The 20825-nt window shown below is 50.1% G+C and overlaps 1 protein-coding gene across 2 annotated transcripts in view; it reads right to left on the bottom strand.

Moving 5' to 3' along the window:
• Positions 1–20408, bottom strand: part of RHPN2 (rhophilin Rho GTPase binding protein 2) — a 59595-nt gene extending 39187 nt beyond the window's left edge. The window contains exons 1-3 of one of the 2 annotated variants that reach the window (XM_057713005.1): positions 20284–20358; positions 18728–18912; positions 6400–6515 (exon numbers count right to left, since the gene is read on the bottom strand). In XM_057713005.1, the coding sequence (XP_057568988.1) occupies positions 6400–6428 (29 nt within the window). In that variant the 5' untranslated portion in view covers positions 6429–6515; positions 18728–18912; positions 20284–20358. Of the gene's footprint in view, positions 1–6399; positions 6516–18727; positions 18913–20283 lie in introns of both variants that reach the window. The other variant, XM_057713004.1, reaches the window with a different exon arrangement.
• Between the last annotated feature and the right edge of the window lie 417 nt (positions 20409–20825).

Here is a 20825-nt window from a genome sequence, read left to right on the forward strand (position 1 = left end):
TGTATTTATTTAGGCTGCACCGGGTCTTAGTTGAGGCACGGGGGATCTTTAGTTGCGGCATGCAGGATCCTCAATTGTGCCATGCGGACTCTTAGTTTCAGCATGTGGGATCTAGTTCCCCAGCCAGGGATCAAACCCAGGCCCCCTGCATTGGGAGTGCGGAGTCTTACCTACCAGACCACCAAGGAAGTCCCATTCATTCCTGTTTTAATCCTTCATGCTGTACGAGTGCATCAGGGTGCCTCAAATACATTTTAGAGTGAGGCAAGACAAACAACTGTAACTCCTGGAGGGACAATACCTTTGCCTATCTCTTTGTAATTATGTCTCCTGGAACCTGGCATTGTCCTTTCCACATGGTGGAGGCTTAACAAATTTCAGTTGATGAAAGAACAAAGGGCAGGGACTTCCCTGGTGGCGCAGTGGTTAAGAATCCGCCTGCCAATGCAGGGGACATGGGTTTGATCCCTGGCCCAGGAAGATCCCAAAAGCCTCAGAGCAACTAAGCCTGTGCGCCACAGCTACTGAGCCTGTGTGCCACAACTACTGAAGCCCGCGTGCCTAGAGCCTGTGCTCTACAACAAGAGACGCCACCACAATGAGAAACCCTTGCAACACAACGAAGAGTAGCCCCTACTCACCGCAACTAGAGAAAGTCTGCTGGCAGCAACGAAGACCCAATGCAGCCAATCAATCAATCAATCAATAAACTTATTAAAAAAAAGAACAAAGCGCAGAGTAAAGACCACTCTCTAGAAGCAATGGTATGGTGGCAGGGTGGGGGGTGCTTATTGGGGTGTGGGTGGTGTGACTGGGTTCTCAGCAACAGAATGGGTCCAACTAAATATGACAATTTAGGCCCTAAGACGCCCCCTCCCCAACCCAATAGCTGGAGACCCTCCAAATACGTCAACTCTTGATTTTCCCACCTCTGTATATGGCTCTGCTACTTCTTGACTTGGCGACAATTTGAGGTTTAGGATTTGCAACACATCAATGAGCTGCTCTTTGGACGTGGACCTCTTCCTGTGGGTCACGGGTCACTCTGGAAAAAGTCGGTAGCCAGGCGGGGCCCTCAGAGAGGGTTTCCACAATGCTGACCTTAGGGAACAATGCTGACTCAGAAATCAACCCTAGAGTGTGCGCTGTTCCTAGTACAGGTCATGATTTCTCACAGATTCCCTGGGAGGGGGGTTTCCAGAACAAGGTACCACCAGCTCAGTACGGTGGGTGTGCCCAGCTCCCCTGTGCCCCAGCTGGGGGAAGAGCTGGCCCAAATCAGAAATGAAGACCAGAACCTCAGTCGCCTCAGTACTGATGCTCTGCACCTGGGCTGCTTTTCTGGATGCAAATGAACCCCTTCTAGGGGCCATTTTGGAGAGAACATGAGTTTTCTTAGGTTTCACTTGGGTGCGCTCCTCCTCGGAGATCCCTGTGGTCTGGTAACTCATGTTACAGCCAAAGAAGGCCCTGAGACCAACTAGGATGAAACAGAAGGGCGTTTCAGCCCTTTCCTGCCCAGGGTCTCACTGCCCAGGCTCTCCACGGCCTCCTGACCTGGACCACCAAGGAGAGGCCTACTCCCTTGGGTTTTTCAGAAAGACCATATATAAACTGCAAAAGTCAAGAATGAAAAGGTGTCCCACTTACTCTATCTGAGTGATCAGCTTACCATACGTGAACTGGGAAAGGAGAGCCACATTCAACGATTCCCTGAGGCTACTGACCGCATCCACACACGCCCTTCAAGTTGGAGCTTCTGAGACCTTTTCCACCATAAGGGATGATGGCTTCTTTGCCCCAAGTCCAAAATTTCTCTAACGTCCCCATGGTTTGTCTTAAAGATGTACATGATTTTGCATTCTGACCCATGTAACTATTTTATTTTTATTTTATTTTTTGTTTATTCTTTTTTTTTTTTGGCTGCGTTGGGTCTTTGTTGCTGTGCGCAGGCTTTCTCTAGTTGTGGTGAGCGGGGGCTACTCTTCGTTGCGGTGCATGGGCTTCTCACTGCGCAGGTTCTCTTGTTGGAGAGCGTGGGCTCTAGGTGCACGGGCTTCAGTAGTTAAGGCACACAGGCTCAGTAGTTGTGGTTCGCAGGCTCTAGAGCACAGACTCGGTAGTTGTGGCGCATGGGATTAGATGCTCCGTGGCATGTGGGAACTTCCTAGACCAGGGATCAAACCTGTGTCCCCTGCATTGGCAGGCAGGTTCTTAACCACTGTGCCACAGGGAAGTCCCTCAATTTATTTTTTCTCCCAAGTCTTTCTGTAAAATTGTCCCTCTAGGAACGGGCTTGTATCAGCTTCAGAGACCTTATTGGAGCAGTCTGGCCTTGATCCATCTGACCCCAAATCCTGCTATGCCAGAGATTCAGGGAGGCTGGAGCAAGTGTTGCCCAGTGGCCTCATGTGGCCGCATGGCTAAGGCAGCAGATCAGCCGATCTGGCAGGACATCTGCTCCCAGCCCATCTCTCAGTGTAGGAAGGCAAGCCTCAGAGTTGGTGCACAGCCTTAAGGCCTTGGCTTGTACACCCCACTGCCCAGACACGCTAAGAACTGATAGTGCGAGCAGTCATTAACCGCAAGCCACTCTCATACAGCCCAAGCCACCCCAGGGCACCCCATCCCAGAACTTCATTACCCTCTGGTCCAGAAGTTGCAAATTGGAGGCCCAAGGGACTTGCTCACTTGACTTTCAGGGTGTTATTTTTTACCCTTTGAACTAGTTGCCAACATTTTAAAATTCAACTATCAGAAGATAAAAAGGGGGGATTCCCTTCCCTGGTGGTGCAGTGGTTAAGAATTTGCCTGCCAATGCAGGGGACATGGGTTTGACCCCTGGTCCAGGAAGATTCCACATGCCACAGAGCAACTAAGCTCTCGAACCACAACTACTGAGCCCGTGTGCTGCAACTACTGAAGCCCGTGTACCTAGAGGCCATGTTCTGCAACAAAAGAAGCCACCACAATGAGAAGCCAGTGCACTGCAATGAAGAGTAGCTCCCCCTCACCAAAGCTAGAGAAAGTCTGTGCACAGCAACAAAGACCCAATGCAGGCAAAAAAAAAAAGGTAAAATTAAATAAATAAATAAAAACAAAAGAAAGGAAAAAGAAAAAAACTTGAGAGCTAGAAAAAAGAAAAGAATTTCTAAAAAAAAGATAAAAAGGAGAATAAAAGTGAGATCTCTTGCTTCTGAAAAACAAAAATAAAGCAAAACTGAAGATCTGGTAACCCTGGCCCTGCCCTCCATATGCGCTGCAGGCTAGTTGCCCCCTCTAGAGAGCACATGCTCCACACTTCACCACAGTCCCCACCACTCTCTATTGCCTCACAGCACCAGTCCCAGCCCCCTTCACCCTCTTCCTCGCCCACCTGGCCCAGAGAAGAGAACCTGAAGCCCAAAGATGTTAAATGACCCACTCTTGTTCAAAGAACCAGTTAGTTACAATTGAACTATGTGGCAACTCGCTTTAATTTTCACAAAGACCACCTGTTTTTGAGAAACACCATCACAGCTTTTCTCAAGGGAGGGAAGGGAGCTAGGAAAAGAGAGAGAATATTGTCCTTGCTTAGCCTAAAAAGGCACATTTGAAATATCTTCCTAATCAAACTCCAGGAAGCTCATGGACTCTCAGGCAATAAAGATCAGAGAAGAAGGCCTTGAAGGGGCACAAAACCTGGCCCCTCACAGCACCCGCCCAGCCTCAAAGCTCCCTTACCTGTGCAGGTAAGGACTGGGACCCTCACGTTGCTGCATTTCGGGGGACATTCTCCCAAACACCCACTCCCCCCCAAACATTCAAACTGCTCTATCTTTATCTGGGGGCTGTGGTAGGAAATTTGGGAACCTGAAAACAGACAGACAGACAGACAGGACGGCAGGGCCCGGTTTATGACCGAAACTACCCTTTGCTAGCAGGGACAGCCACCTAATCGGCCACTCAGGGACAGCCAAGGGCCAGAGCTGGGCTTGGCTAAACGCCCTATTTGTTTTCAGGAAACCGTTGGTGCCGGTTAAGTCAGATTAATAAATACCTTTAAGGCTTCCTCTGACATTTTCCAGAGAGGGGCACTTTGAACTTTTAGATCCCTGCGAGAATCATTAACAACCCCACCCCACCCCCACCCCTGCCAGCTCAACAACTGCCGACTTGACAATGAGCCTCGGAGAGGCTGTTTGCTGGTGTCATTAACAGAGCAAGGCAGACAAAACCAGCCTAGTCCTTGCCCTAGCAACGCCAAGCGCCCTGGCCAGAGAAGGCCTCCCTGACCACCCTCGGTCTCCAAGGCCGCGTCACGCTGCATCAGCCTCTATCACATTTCCCTTTCATCGGCACCCTAGAAAACATCACCTCCTGACGGGATCGGATTTGTGTGCTTGCATGTTAAGGTTCCCCCTATGAGAGATTGAGCATCAGGAAAGCAGGGCCTCATGTGAATTGCTCTCAACCTTATCCCCTCACGTCCCAGACACTGCCTGCTGCTTCGTAGGTGCTCGGTAAATCCCTCTGTAGGGTGAACGGACAGGCACAGGGTCAGGGCTGTCCACCTGCCTCTTGGCCACACAGCTGGCCCTGGCAGGGTGTCAACCAAAACCCAAGGCCACAAAACACAACAGGGGGACGGTGCCTGCAGCCTCCCCAGCACGGCAGGCCTTCCCGAAATTGGGGGCCTCTCTTGAGCTGCATTGGCCGCTGAGGTCTGCTGTGCGGCAGACCTGACAACTCCCAGGTCCAGACTTCCCTGGGGACAGGGACACGGTCAGATGTTTCAAAGGTGAAATGTTACAGTACTTTCCCCAGTCTCCTCTAGGAACAATTTCCCTTCTGCCCTGTTACAAAAGTAGCTGGAAAAGAGGTTCCCAGACATGTGGCCACCCCAGGACCTGTGTCCTCTGCTGGTCCATGAGCAACAAAACCAATACAGGCACAGCACTGTTGTTGCTGACCCACGGGCAGTGGGTCGCTTATATTATTCTGCTGGGCCTTTGCAGTATTTCACAATAAAAATGCATGACGGTAATCCAGGCACTTTGTTAAAAGAACATTCGAACACCCTGCCTTGCTCCCAAAAGCCCACTCTACTAACAGCTTTTTCTTCGCCCTTTTTGGAAAAAATCTGCACACACACAAAAGAATATGGGCTAATTTTTTAAACTCCTATGCAGGGGACTCATAAGTGCATCCTTCTTTTCCCCCTACTTCATACCTCAGAGATCTTTCCTAAAGAACAAATACAGATTGATTCAGAAATGAATTTACCCCTAGTTCATGGTGAGAAATGCTCCTCCTCTCTCTACTAAGTGCTCCGGTGAGCGGCCCATACGGAAGAGCAGACCACGCTATTCATACAGTATCTGTGACCACCAGAGTCTTGTGGCTCTTTTACCAACACCTGCTTTGACGTATTTGTTTTTTCCCAACACCCTCCAAGCAGCCTCGGGGCTCCCTAAGGCCTCCAACAGTGAAGCAGACCCACTGGAAACACCCATTATCCGTACCCTGACATTTTCTTTCCGGGCTCCCTGCCAGGTTCCTGGGTTCCAGGTCCCAGCAAACACTCCCCATCTCTTTCTGAGGCTCCAGGAGGCATCTGTCTCCCTTAGCCGGGGCAGCAGGCATAGTGTCTGCTTCCACACCCAGTGCAGAAGGCAGCATGGGGCTGCCAAGAGCTACCCCTAGAACTCTGAAGGAGAAGAAAGTCTGAACTCTTTGCACACAAGAGGAAGCTGCCACATCATCTTGCATTGCATTGAAGGGTGTGGGGAGGGCTTAGGGCTGCCTACAGGTAAGGCCTCACTTGAGCTCTAGGCTTGATAAGTAACTGTGTCACCACCAGAGCATAACAATGAGTGTCCCAAGAGCCTGGGGCCGTACGGGGCCCCTCTCCTTAGAGAGATGGACACTGGCAATAGACAGGCTGCTGTTCCCTCCTTTCTGCCTTCCTTTTCTTTCTTTTTTTATAACTTCTTATTTTCTCAAATTTACTTTTTAAAATTGAAGTATAGTTGATTTACAATGTTGTGTTGCCTTTCTTTTCTTTATACATTCGACAAATATTTAGCAAGCAGTGATTCTAGATCAGGCATAGTGCTAGGCAGTAGAGAAAACAGGTCCCAAAGAAAGCAGGGAAAACAAACGGGAATAGGATAACCAGCCTTCCCCCACTGCCCGCCTACCCCCAAACACATAGATAGGCTGCGTGAAATACTTGTCTTTAACCCAGCCAAACTCTAGGTGAGACAAGGCCTGCTCTAGGTGCCAGAAATGAGGAGGAAACTCAAAGCTCAAACCAAGAGCTGAGAGGAAGCTGGGCAGGCCTGGGAGTTTAGGGAACAGATGGACTCAGGAGAGGCCGGGCTCCCAGTCGAGGTAGTGGAGCCAGCAGGCACCTACTTCAGAAGGTTCTCCGCTCCCGTTCTCATCCGCACGGCTTTCAGGATCTGCTGGTTCAAGGCAGCCCTCTGATTCTGCAGTTTGCTCCGGCCAGTCTGTGCGAGGGGATTGCAACCCTGAGGGAAAACAAGAGATGCCCCTTCAGAGGTCAGCCACTCTAAAAATGATGACAAACGTCTAACGCAACAAAATGTTTTAAAAACCCATCTTTTCGGAAAAGAAGTAACATCAACATGGAAAATACACAAAATACAAAAAGTATAAAAAAAAGAAAATCAGTCCTAATAACACAACTCCAAAACAGCCACTGTGATTGGTTTCTTTCCGGCCCACGTATTGTATTACACATGCATATTGTTACCTTCTACATTAGTGGTTGTCAGGAGTTCCCTAGACCAGCCACATGTCTGGAGTTTCACAGGACTCAGCACATAGTTGCACTCATGGCTAAGATTTATGACAGCAGTTTAGTAAAGACAACATAGCTGGGGCTTCCCTGGTGGCACAGTGGTTAAGAATCCACCTGCCAACGCAGGGGACACAGGTTCAATCCCTGGGCCGGGAAGATACCACGTGCCGCAGCAACTAAGCCCATGTGCCACAACTGCTGAGCCCATATACCGCAATCACTGAAGCCTGAGCACCTAGAGCCTGTGCTCCGCAACAAGAGAAGCCACCACAATGAGAAACCTGTGCACTACAACGAAGAGTAGCCCCTGTTTGCCACAACTAGAAAAAGCCCGTGCACAGCAACGAAGACCCAATGCAGCCAAAAATAAATAAATACATAAATAAATAAATAATAAAATAAATCTTTAAAAAAGAAAAAAAAAGATAACATAGCTGGATCATCAGGAAAAAAAGGCAGTGTGGAGGAATCCACGTGCAAGCTTCCTTATGCTTTCTCCGTCCTATGAGGGGGTCACACAAAACACACTCTGCCCCCAGCAACAAAAATGCAGCAACAAATGCATGCAGTGTCACTGCCCAGGTTGGCCCATTGGAAAATCAGATTCATGGTTTTTATTAGGGGCTGGCCACAAAGGCACCTTCTGCCTAGCACGTACCAAAATTCCAGGCTCCCTTAAGGAAAGCAGGTGTCCATCATAAACCATATGGTTTTCGCCATCAGTTCAGGCACAGTGAGCCAACCTTATCACTTAGGGGATGGAGGGAACACTCCAAGAGCCAGGTTCCCAGAGACCAGGCAGGGGCCAACCTCGCAAGCAGGTCTTCCTGACGAAAGCAGCCTCAGGCCTGCCATGTTAAGCCTTTTCTGCACAGTGGCACACACAGGCTGTCACGTTTTCTCACTTAATACTCTTTCATGAAAATTTCCTTTATTATGAAGTCCTCCTCAAAACCATGATTTTAATAACTGCATAACATTGCCTTTTTTTAGGATTTGCCATTTCCTTATAGTTGGACAGTGTGATTGCTTCCAAGTATCTGCTATTATCTATAATTATTTGATGCATATTTCTAAAACGAATCTTTATAAACCTCAACTTTTTCCTTTAAGGTATATTTCTAGGAATGTTACAGGGGGTCTAACCTCTTTAAGCCCCCTCCTGCCCCCACGCACCAGCCCAATTATCCTCCAGCAAAGAAAGGCACTCTCTAGTCCCTGTCCCTTTCTCCCCGCTAGCCTTAGGCCACTATGAATTTATTAATACTTTCTGTCTGTACAGACTTGCTTATTCTGGACATTTCATATAAGTGGAATCATACAAAATACAGTCTTCTGTGATGAGCTCCTTTCACTTAGCATGTTTTCAAGGTTCATCCATGGTGTAGCACGTATCAGTACTTCACTCCTTTCTGTCCCTAACGCTCCAATCGATATGCATGTTCATTTATCCATTCATCAGTTGATGGACATTTGGGGGTGTTTTCACTTTGGGGGCTCTTATGAAGAGCGCTGCTTATTTGCATGTAAGTTTTTCTGTGGATGTATGTTTTCCTTTCTCTTGGTTACAGACCTAGGAATGGAACTACAGTGTCTTGTGGTTAATTCTGTGTTTAACCATTTGAGGTCAAACTATTTCCCAAAGCAGCTATAATATTTTACATTCCCACCAACAGTAGACAAAGGTTCCAATTTACCCCTGTCCTCATCAATACTTGTTACTGTCTTTATTATAGTCAATCTAGGATGTGTGGTACTCACTGCGGTTTTGATTTGCATTTCCCTGATGGATAATGATGCTGAACATTTTTTCAGGTGCTTATTATTGGCCATTTGTGTATCTTTGGAGAAAGAACAATTCAGATTCTTTGCCCTTTTTTTGTTTTTTGGTTTTTTTTTTGGCCACACCACCGGGCATGCAGGATCTTAGTTCCCCAACCAGGGATCAAACCCAAGCCCCTGCCATGGAAGCTTGGAGTCTTAACCACTGGACCGCCAGGGAATTCCGTCCTTGCCTGTTTGTAAACTGGGTTATCTTTTTATTGTTGAGTTGAAAAGTATTATTTTTAATCTTTGCCAAATTGACATGCAAAAGACAGGTATCCCGGGACTTCCCTGGTGGCACAATGGTTAAGAATCCGCCCACCAACGCAGGGGACATGGGTTCAGTCCCTGATCTGGGAAGATCCCACATGCCACGGAGCAACTAAGCCCGTGCGCCACAATACTGAGCCCATGTGCCACAACTACTGAGCCCATGCGCCTAGAGCCCATGCTCTGCAACAAGAGAAGCCACTGCAATGAGAAGCCCATGCACCACAATGAAGACTAGCCCCCCTCACTGCAACTAGAGAAAGCTGGCACTCAGCAGCAAAGACCCAACACAACCAATATAAACAAATAAATAAATTTATTAAAAAAACAAAAAAACCAGGTATCCCATTCTCCCAACTTGCACTGATTATTAGTGAAGGTAAACAATTTTTTTCATATATTATTGATGATTGGAATTGCTTTTTCAGTGAATTGTCTGTGTTCTCTGTCCATTATTTACTGGGGTATTCAGATTACAATCAATGTTTCACTGTGAAAAGTTTAAGATCAGAAAAAAAATTCCTTTTTTATTCTTCTTTTTTTAAGGTCTATGGGCCAAATTCAGCCTCCGCCTGCATTATTTTTTATTTATTTATTTATGTATTGGCCTTGCCATGCAGCATGCGAGATCTTAGTTCCCTGACCAGGGATAGAACCCATGCGCCCTGCATTGGGAGCGCAGAGTCTTAATCACTGGACCGACAGGGAAGTCCCTAGATTACAATCAATGTTTCATTGTGAAAAGTTTAAGATCAGAAAAAAGTTTCCTTTTTTTTTTGGTTGAACTGCTTGCGGGATCTTAATTCCCCACCAGGGATGGAACCCGGGCCACCACAGAGAGAGCGCCAAGTTCTAATCACTGGACTGTCAGGGAATTCCCATCTCCTTTTTTTTTTTTAATTAAGTATAATTGAGGGACTTCCCTGGTGGTCCAGTGGTTAAGACTGCCTCCCATTGCAGGGTGTGCAGGTTCTATCCCTAGCCTAGGAGCTAAGACCCGGCATGCCTCAGGGCCAAAAAACCAAAACACAAAACAGAAAGAATATTGTACCAAATTCAATAAAGACTTTAAAAATGGTCCACATTAAAAAAAAAAAAATCTTTAAAAAAAAAGTATAGTTGATTTACAACATTGTGTTAGTTTCAGGTATACAGCAAAGTGATTTAAAAAGTTTCCTTCTAACCGAATAGCGTTCTTCCCACCCCAGCAGGTAGAAGCCCCGCGATCTAAGTGATAGCTCCCTTCCCTTCCGAAGCTTATCTTTCGGTTCTGCCCACTGACAGGCTTGCCGTCACACCCTGGGAGTGGCTGGTGGGCAGCATGTGGTGAGGGGACTGCCCTTTCTCTCTGCGTCACTACTTTGGTCACTGCCATCGCAGCTCCCCACATACCGAGCCTCCCACACCTCTGCCCAAGCCACACCCATGGCCTTGACCCAAAGGAGGAAGCGATGGGTTATCTGCAGCCCCAACCTTTTCAGGGAGTCCCACATCAGTGGCCTTTAGACTAATGGGTCAGAAATAAGCTACATCTCTCCTTCCACAAAGATTTCTCATTCTCCCATCCCAGCAGGTGGCCACCCACCTGTCCCCCGTGCAGCCCCCCAAATTCAAATTACACAGATGTTCAGAATCTGAGTTGGAAGAGTCTTAAAATTAACATCTTTCAAACCATTAAATGACCCCTAATTTAAAGCAAAAATCAGAAAACGAATTCTCTTTTCAGATCTAAGATGAAAATACCTTTACTATTAAGCTAACAATATTAAAGGGCTAAAATAATTGCCAGTCCCTTTCCTTTCCACTTCCTAAAGTTACTATGAAGGGATGGCTCAATCTGACTTAAGAGTATGTGGTTCACCAAGGCTGTGTTCTATTTTACAGAGAAGCCTTAATAACTAATTCCTTTATATACATTCCCACGCAGCCATTCCAGCTCACGGTTAAGAACTTTTTCGTGCTCACATACTTCACCCAACTTCTGGCTGGCCTGGAATCACTACACCCTAATCAGCCCACAGATGTGGGGTCAAGTTTCCAGATAAGACACAGGAATGCTTAGGATTAGATCTGACTGAGTAATTGGACCCTAAACTACATTACTTCTCACTGACAGGTAGGAATGCTGGGCCTGCTGGAACCACCAGAAACGCCCACGGGGCTATTTGGAAACTTCCCAGAGCCCTGAGAGATGAATCTGGGCGAGACTGTTCGAAGGACCCCGTGGGGCATCACCAGAGGCTGCTAGCTGTCCACTGGCCCCTGCCAGGGGTTCTCTGCTGGTGGGAACCCACAGTGCTCAGCCACACCTTAGGTCTTTAACTGGTTCACAGCAGGATGTAGAGCTGCTCCAAACTGAACTGAGGGTTTGTGCCCAGGACCTAGGCAGCACCCGTCACACCTGCCTGGCCTGGGAACTGGGGAGGGGGTGGAGGGAACGAATTAACTGTCCTCGCCTCTAGGGTCACTGTCCACAGGTCTCAGAGTGAAGTGGAGTCTGTCCACTACACGGAGTCTGTCGGTTCCCTGACCGGACTAAGGTTTGGGCGTTGGCGTCCGTCTTGATACGTGGAAGGATGGTCCCACTGCCAACACCCAGGAAAAGCAAGTACGGAGCGAAAGCTCAGCTTCCTCACTAGCTGAGCAGGGTCTCCCACGTGGACTCTGCTAGGGCATCTCGGACCCCGCAATTCTGAGGCTTGGAGGGTAAGTGAGCTCCTCAAGATGCTAGGGGCAGTCAGGGTGGGAGGGGGACTTAAGCCCACATCCTTCCTGCCACTCTGAGATGAGCCTTAGCAGCAGGCATGTGTGGGAACACGGGACAGCTCGTCCACCGACCCCTGGGCACCCCTTACGTGCTTCCTGGCTGAGGGCTGCCCAGCATCACTGCATATCTTTTGGCCACAGTGACCCACACGTCCCACTCTCCCACCTCACAGCCCATAACAGTCAGGGGTGGCAAATCCATGCTCCCACACCTCCATTCCAAGGGGAAGGACATTTGATTCATGCCTGGCTAACTGGAAAACCAAAGTCCCCAGCTCTGAGTTTGATTAAGGGTGAGCACCTGACATAGGACAACAGAGCCCAGCAGGAGGGGCCTTTGTTTCTTCCCATCGACCTTGAACCTGCAGCCACATGAGCACAGTGGGGGAGTGTCTCCCCTCAAACAAAGCCAACCTGGGGGAACAGAGCTGAGTAACTGAGTCTTGGTGGCAGCATTTGAGCCCTAGATCAAGCCAGACCTGAAACCATTCCTCTGACTTCTCAGTTACAGGAGCCAAATGCATTCCCTTTCTTGCTTAAGCCATTTGTTAAAAATTGAGGTAGGGCTTCCCTGGTGGTATGGTGGTTAAGAATCTGCCTGCCAATGCAGGGGACACAGGTTTGAGCCCTGGTCCAGGAAGATCCCACATGCTGTGGAGCAACTGAGCCCATGTGCCACAACTATTGAGCCCATGTGCCACAACCACTGAAGCCTGAGCCTAGAGCCTGTGCTCTGCAACGAAGAGTAGCCCCCGCTCTCTACACCTAGTGAAAGCCCACGCACAGCAACGAAGACCCTACGCAGCCAATTAATTTCTTTATTTAAAACATGATGAAATACATAGATTTTTAAGCACAGTTCAATGAGTTTGGATAAATGTACACATCTATGAAACCACTATTCCAATCAGAATATAGACCATTCTCATCACCCCACCAAGGCAAACAAGACCCTGATTTCTATCACCACAGACTTTTGCCTGTTCTAGAACTTCATATAAATGGAATCACACGGCATGTGTGCTTTTGTGTCTGGCTTATTTTGCTCAATAGTATGCTTTGGGATTCATCCATGTGGCTGTACTCAGCAGTGGTTTGCTCCTTTTAAGTGATGAGTAGAAGTGCGTTTATCTGCCTAAACCACTGGGGATTAGATTTTCTGGTAACCACAACTAAGAAAGTCCTAACTAGAGTAAGTTCACCCAGAGTGAAAATTCTATTTGTTAATACACACGCACATGCCCTTAGTGTAGAGTCAAGTCATTCGGCTGGGAAAGTATTTAAAAGCAGCACCTAGGCAAAAACCAGAGTCTGTGGATTTGAAAGAAAGGAAAGGATACTCTGCCTACACATGCAGAGACTGACCGTAAAAAGGCAGACAGGCCAGGCCACTGAGAAGGCACACACAGAGGGACTGGAGCAGTCTTTCCTCCCTAGCGGGGGGGCGGGAGGGGTTGGGGGGCCCCGCTCTAGGCAGTGCCTGGCGCCTGGCTCCCCTCCACCCCGAGAACCAGTGAGGGCCCTTCTTCCACGCAACCAAAGATAAAGCCCACACACGTAGGTGTGTTTCCAGTAAATTGAGAGTGCAGTGTGAACTTGGGGTCTCCAGGCCAGGAGTAAGACTGAGTCAGGAGTGAACATGCAGGGTCTCCTGGCTAGAGACCCTTACATAGGCCATGGCAGAGTGGGTGCTTTTTGCTGCCTCTCCAGAGTGAAGATATTTTCTCTGCCTTTTTCACTCCTTCCAGTTATGCAATCCCTCACTCAACCACCACGCTCTGGAAAACAGAATTGTTTGTTTATGACTTAGCCAGAAGCTGTTAACCAGAAAGCACAGAAATAGCATGCAATACCCTGCAATACACAAAAATACATCTAATTTAACTTTTCACCACGCTGGAGATTTAGGGCAGTGTGGATGAACAGAATCTACCTTTTCCGTGTCCATAAAAACTGAAACATGAGGGACTTTCCTGGCGGCGCAGTAGTTAGGAATCTGCCTGTCAATGCGACGGACACGGGTTTGAGCCCTGGGCCGGGAAGATCCCACATGCTGCAGAGCAACTAAGCCCGTGCGCCACAACTACTGAGCCTGTGCTCTAATAGAGCCTGCAAGCCACAACTACTGACCCCATGTGCCACAACTACTGAAGCCCACGCACCTGGAGCCCTGCTCCGCAACAAGAGAAGCCACTGCAATGAGAAGCCGGAGCACCACAATGAAGAGTAGCCCCCACTGGCCACAACTAGAGAAAGCCCGTGTGCAGCAACGAAGACCCAATGCAGCCAATAAACAAATTAATTAAATTAATGAATTAAAAAAAATTGAAACATGAATTTGGCACTTGTAAAGAGGCCTCCCGCCCTTCCAGGATCTCTGCCAGGGGCCTCCCTCTGGCATCCCCATCCATTCACATGGGGATGGGGGGCCAGAATATGAACCAACACTTAGCTATAATCCTCAAGAGAGGCTCCCTTCAGTCACTTCTACAAATCTTTACAGACACCTACTGTGTGTGTACAAAGTGTGTGCCACTCTACAAAGATTTACAATCACCAAAATTTCTGAGTCAAATGTATTTTCAGACCCAACTGGTGACGTGTTTATTTCAACTGGCAGGATGTACTCACCACTAATTTACAGTTTTTATTGGTGGCGGGGGGGAGGGGGAGCAGTTGCTGGTATATGTGTGTGATTCTGTACATTTCTGTTATTACTTACGTTACTTTTCTAATACAATAACATTGGAGAAAAAGAAACTACTTCTGAAGTTGTAGTTTTTGATCACCTGCCCTTTCCCCTTCTTAGAATCCAATCGAAACAGGATTTTCTAAGGCATATGGTCCTCGCGAACTCCGTGGGTCTGACTAACAAGGCCAGAAGGACCTGCGTCTTTCCTTGTTTCTGGAGATGCAGGAGGGAGACCTTCCCCCCCCTCCCCCCCGCTGGTACCCCTTGCTCCTGGCTCTGCCAGACACTCAGTCTGACACTCAGCCTGGCTGAGCCGCACCTGCGGTTCCGCTGCCCTCTGTGGCCACCTCAAATGTAGCCTTTGTGTCACGAGACTCTAGAACCTGAGCCAAAGGAGGAAGTGGCGATCAGGCCACAGCCAATGTGTCATCAGGTGGTGTCTTGGAATCCGTCCAAATAGCCCCAGGAAGCAAGGGACATTTACAGTGTTACAGCTCATCAATGCTGGCTCTCCTGTGAGTCACCTGAAAATTCTGTTTCTGCCAGGGGACCCCCCTCCTGGCCAGGATCCCGCAAGGTGAGGAGGTGTTTGTCCAGCACGCCCTCTGGGCTGCTAGTGTGCACCAGTGCAGCTGGACAGACCCTCACCAAGGCCGTGATCGGCCTGGATGCAGCCTGGCCTGTAGAACCTGGCTCAGACCATGGTGGGGTAGGTGGCGGGGAGGAGGCAGCATCACAAACCTTTGCACCCTTCCTCCTCCCTCCCCCACCCGCACCTGGGAAAGGATTAACGGCTCCAAGGGAATGGGGCCAAACACCCGGAGAGACATCATCACTACCCCACAAAGATGGAGCCGATGAGCCCCCATGAGCCACGCTGTGCTCCTCAGACCCAGCCCAGCAGAACCCATCCCTCCACATGGGCTTATATATGATGCACACATATGTCTAACACGAAATCACACCCCACTAAGATGGATGGTGCAGAGGAGGACCTAAGAGGAGCCTCTGGGTTAAAAAAAATTTTTTTTAAAGAATTCTCCTTCCTTCTCTGCTGGAGCCTCGAGGAAATCCAGAGTAAACAGGGACCATAAACCAGGCCATGGTGAACTTTGGGGCCCTGTCCAGCCTGGAGGCTTCTGTGAACAAGGAGCAACTTCTCCTTCAGCTCTTGGGTAAAAACAATGGAGCTAAATTCATTTCAGGCCATTAGCGTTCCCAGAGGAGAGGCAGAGATAAGGTCTCACAATGCTGCACTGTGTAACAACTCTTCCACATACGGCTAAGACTTTTCATTTAGGCCCTTTCAACAGCAGTTGGGGAACACCTTTCTCTAGTTTTCCGCCACCTAGTTTTCTCTTGGTCAAGAACAGGTTTTCCTGTGGGTTTTAGGACTACAGCCCCCGGAGAGCCCTGGAGACGGAAGCAGCTCTCAGGACATATGCACTGTCTTGGAAACGAGTATTACTCTGCATTAACTATAGGCCAGAACACACATTCTTTCAAGACTTTCATTAGGATGAGCATAAAAACCTGGTTGGGAAAAAGAAACTCCATTTCCACTGGTCATTCTTTTAAGAAAGTAATTTAGTATTTAATTATTCTTATAGAACTATACCTCTATTTAAACATTTTAGTGTAAAGAAAGAGAGAACAATGAGAAGCCACGGAAGAGACGAACATATTGTGAAAGACCAGAAAGTATTCTGCATTTTTTGTTTGTTTTTAATTCAGAGACACCCACCCCCACCCCCCAGCTGCTCACCCAGGAGGCCAGGGTCTGTACTGGGGGCGTCCAGTGGCTGACCTGGGGCCAAACTGAGTCCGTGTCCTCAGGCTCTGTACAGCCACATCCTGCACAACCCTGAGAAGACCCTCATTTGCCAGGGCGCCCTCTCTGCCAATGACTGTCTCACACATTCAGGGTCCAAGACCAGCAGGCATAGTGGACTTTTGTGTGCAAGTTACACAAAACAAGACTTGAAGCTCTGAATATGGACCATGGACCCCCACCCCCCCGACTTCTTGCTGTCTGGACTAAAGCAAAGAAGCTGCTTTTTTTCAAGCATGGTCTGAGCTATCTCAGCACTGCTCAGCCACCCCAGGAAACGAGGACCGCTGTGAACTGCCACAGAAGCCACACTGAGTCAGGGGCAAGTGGGCCCCAGAAACTGACAGCCATCAGTCTCAAAGATGTCATGCAATAAATGCTTTTTGTTTTATTTTGGGGGGATTTTTTGCTTTGTTTTTTTGGCCGTGCTGTGTGGCATGTGGGATCTTAGTTCCCTGACCAGGGATCAAATCTGTGGCCTCCTGCAGTGGAAGCGCAAGTCTTAATCACTGGACTGCCACGGAAAGAATGAACAGAGCAGAATGAATAGAGCAGAATGGCACGTTCAAGAAAAGAGGGAAGGGAGGGACAGTAGGATAAAGAGAACAAGATGAAGAAGCTTGACTTTAGTAGACATTACTTTGGTCCTGTAAGTGTGCATAAAATGCCCAGGAAGGACAGGGAGGCCTGCCTTGGGGGCAGTTGTATGATGCCCTGAATACATCTGAGTCCCGGGGTCCTCACTCACTGCCTCCAGTTGGCTCATCCACCTGAAACGTGCCCCAGTTGTTTCCAATCCTTGCCTCCTGGGACCTCTCCACTGCTGTCCTCTCTCCCTTGAATCTTCAAACACTGCCCCATCCCAATGTCTTCACTTTCAGCTTTAAAAAGGCTGTAGGGACTTCCCTGGTGGCACGGTGGTTAAGAATCCTCCTGCCAATGCAGGGGACATGGGTTCGATCCCTGGCCCAGGAAGATCCCACAAGCCCTGGAGCAACTAAGCCCGTGCGTCATAACCACTGAGCATGTGCTCTAGAGCCCAAGAGCCACAGCTACTGAGCCCACGTGCCACCACTACTGAAGCCCGTTCACCTAGAGCCCATGCTCTGCAACAAGAGAAGCCACTGCAATAAATAAAAAAATAAATTTATTAAAAAAGTAAATAAATAAAATAAATAAAAAGGCTCGAGACCTCCTTCCTCATTCTAAACAAACCTGCCTTCTTTCCTCTCCTCTACCCCCATTCCCTTCCAGCAACTATTTTCTCTGCTGGTCTTCCCCCTGTACTCCACACTGACTTTTGCCCCCAATTCTCCACCAACTCATTTACCAACAACCCCCTAAAGGACTAAATCCATTATTTTCCAGGGCTCTTCTGACTTCTCAACCTCATCTCTCCACTAAAAAGATCTCTTCTCTCAGCTGCCTTGACACTGTCACCCTCTGGGCTTGTTTACCATCTCTCTGCCTGTCCCTTAAGTGGAGGTATTATTCCCTTCTGTCTTGGGTCCTTTGTCACAATATCCCACTGCCTCCCATACTGGGGCCGCCCAAAGCTGCAAATCCAGCCAGGGTGCTCTCGTGGCTGCCTGGTCCATGGAGTAGACCCCCACTGGGACCACCACTCAGATGTCTCTTGGGGGCCTCAAGTCCACCACCCCTACCTCAGCCTCCTGGCTCCCACATCTCAGGCGCCCGTCCATCCACCCCGACACCAAAGGCAGACATTCTGGACTCCGGTCAGCAGCACCTTCCCCACCATATCTGATCCATTAGTTCCTCCCATCCCTGTTGAATGCCTTTGCTCAGGCCCTCATCCTTCTACCCTCCCCACTGGGATCCCTGACTCCAGTCTGGACCCCTGGTTTGAGTTAGGGGTGCAAGCTGGTGGAAAGGATGGGTGGTGAGACTGTGTTTACCTAGTACTTTAAATAAGTGACTGAAAAGTCCTCAGTAGTCCGTATGGGAGTAGGACTGCGACAATGAGGGTTAACCCTCCACACTCCTCCCTGCCTGGCTCCACCATTGCCTCTCCCCCATCCCACCACCTACTGATCACTCAGCTTTCAAAATGGTCTTTCTGTGACACAAATCTCACATGTCTGGTCCTGCATTAAGCACTCTGATAGGTCCCCAGGTTCCCTACCCATGCAACCAGGATGCATGACCCCTGAACAGCCTAGTTCCCTCTTACACCTCCACACACCTGAGGATTTACTCACAATCACTCACAGTCCTGTACCTTCACCCATGCTGTTCTCTCTACCTGAAATGCTCTTCCTTCCCTTCTTCACCTGTATAAATACCTCTCATTCAAGGAGCACCTGTTTTAGGACAAACTGGCTCATATCAGGAAAGGTTCCACGTCAACGCCTTCTATTAACCTTGTACTAGGAACATTCTTTGGACTAGTATGACGTAGCACAATGATCATTTCGAGGTCTCATTTTCAAAAGAAATGTTTCTAATCACAAACCAATGATTCATCTTATTTTTGCACCCATGATTCTCTTATCTACCACCAGAGAAACCGCACCTGAAAAACACTCAGCTTGGCATCCTTTCACAGCTCCCTTGCCTTCCACTCTCTCCTGTGCACATCCTCCCCTGGAAAACCCGTTCTGGAAGACGAGGGAACATAACCCTGGCAGGTGTTCACCATCTCTTCTGCCCCTCCCTCTGCTGTTTCCCCCGGATGCTGCTATAGGTCCAGAACTCCACCTGTTCAGAGGACAATTTGGGGAGGAAATGAAGTCCCAGAAAGAGGCAGCAACTTGCTAGAGACTACACTGCAATTTTGTGGGGGAGGCAGTCAGGGTTTGAGGCCCTAGGGCTAAGATCTAGGGATTCCCAGGCCTGGCCTCCTTCTGCAATTCCATGGCCTGTCCCAAATGCCACACATAATTAGAAGTTTTAATCCTGTAATTCCATGATGACATCTTTTAACTTAAATACACCTTAAAATTACTCTTTTTTTTTTTTTTAATGCTAAAAGCAATTTAACCAAAAAGAATCTTCCATCTCTGTCCTCACCTGTTTTCAGATTCTCCTCCTGCCCATCCCCTAGGGCCGGCCACTGCTCCTCGCCAGAGAGCAAAAGCCCAAAAGCAGCGTCATGCGAGAAGGAGGAAGACGCCAAGAGCATTTACTGACTGGATCATTAGGCTTGGAACAATTAACAATTGATTGTTCTGTGGGAAACAGTTTCACTGCCCTGTTTATAATTACGCCCTCTGCCTTCGGTCATTGAAGTTATAAAAAAACAATTTCTCAACCCACCCAGTCAAATCTGGCCAAGCGCCAAAGGCTATTTTTAGACTCACAGGGACAAGGAAGAAGGATGGAAGGTGTCCCCGTGACCCCGCGCTCAAAAGCATCTTTGTAGCCCAGGCCTTGCCACCTGCGGGCATCCCAGCGACCCCGCTCCGTGGCCTGGGGTCACTTTTGAGGGTCTGAGCTGCGAACTGTTATCTTCAGGGCGGGAGGCCAAGGTATGTGCCAAGCTCCCGCGGAGCCCGCACCTCCCGCAAGCCTACCCAACAATCTGGATAAATCCGCTTTAGCGTAAAGTGGAGAGGGGGCGAGAGCGCCGCCCTCACGTCTGCCGCGAGCTCGCCCTCCTGGGCGACTTGGGGCAGAGAAGGGGGAGACGCCGTAGGTCCGCCGCCACCCTCTAAAAGTCGAAGAGGCGAACTCTGGAAGCATTCCGGAGGCAAAAAGGACACGCCAACCCGCCTGAGGGGCTCCTTCTTATTTCCACGCGCCGCGGCCGAGCGCTCGGGTCCCCACGCGCCGCCACGCCGAGGGCGCCAGCGCCCTGGGACTCGGTCCCTTCCCCAGGCGCGCGGGACCGCCGCGCACCCCTCCGGGCCCCGTCCCCCGCCGGCACCTGCGCGGGCCGGCCCAGACGCCCCCCCCCCATCCCCAGCCCCGGAAGTCACCTGCCCTCGGCCGGCCTGTGCACCGCCGCCGCAGCCCTCACCCCGAGCCTCCGCCGGGCGCCCCCTCCCCCTCCCGGCCTGGCAGACCCCGGCCGCGCGCTCTGCAGCCCCCTCCACAGCCCCGCGGGAGGCTCCCCCGCAAGCCGCCCACCTTCCGAAAGTAGCCGTCGCCCTCCTTCTCCAGCGGCTGGTGGGCCGCGGGCAGCAGCGCGTCGGTCATGCTGGCGGCGCGGGAACGCTGCACAGACTGAAGCTCAGCGGCGCGCTGGCCGGAGAGGGCGCGCGGCCCCGCCTCCGCCCCCGCCCCCGCCCCCGCCCCGCCGGCGCGGCCGCCCCTCCAGCCTAGCCTGAGGCCAGGCCGGGAGCCTGTGAGACCCTGCCCGGCCCGCCGAGACCACGCCCTCACCCCCGCCCCGGCCCCGGATTGGCCGCGCGCAGCCAGCGCCCCGGGCGAGGCTAGCGCAGCTGAGAGCACCGGCCCCTAAGCCCTTCGCTCGCCCTCTTCCAGCCTCAGGGGCTTCATCTGGGCGCGGTTGCAGCCTCAGCCCGGGGGCGCAGGGGCGGGCCGGGGGTCTCCGCGGCCGCAGCGAGGCCTGGGCTCGGGATCCAGCCCCTTGTCTGGAACCCTGGGGGTAAAATGCAGCGCGCGGGTGAAGCTACGGCTCCTGCGCGCACACCGTGGGGACAGTGACC

This window comes from Hippopotamus amphibius, chromosome 16 (assembly GCF_030028045.1).
Source record: "Hippopotamus amphibius kiboko isolate mHipAmp2 chromosome 16, mHipAmp2.hap2, whole genome shotgun sequence".
Taxonomy (NCBI): Eukaryota; Metazoa; Chordata; class Mammalia; order Artiodactyla; family Hippopotamidae; genus Hippopotamus; species Hippopotamus amphibius.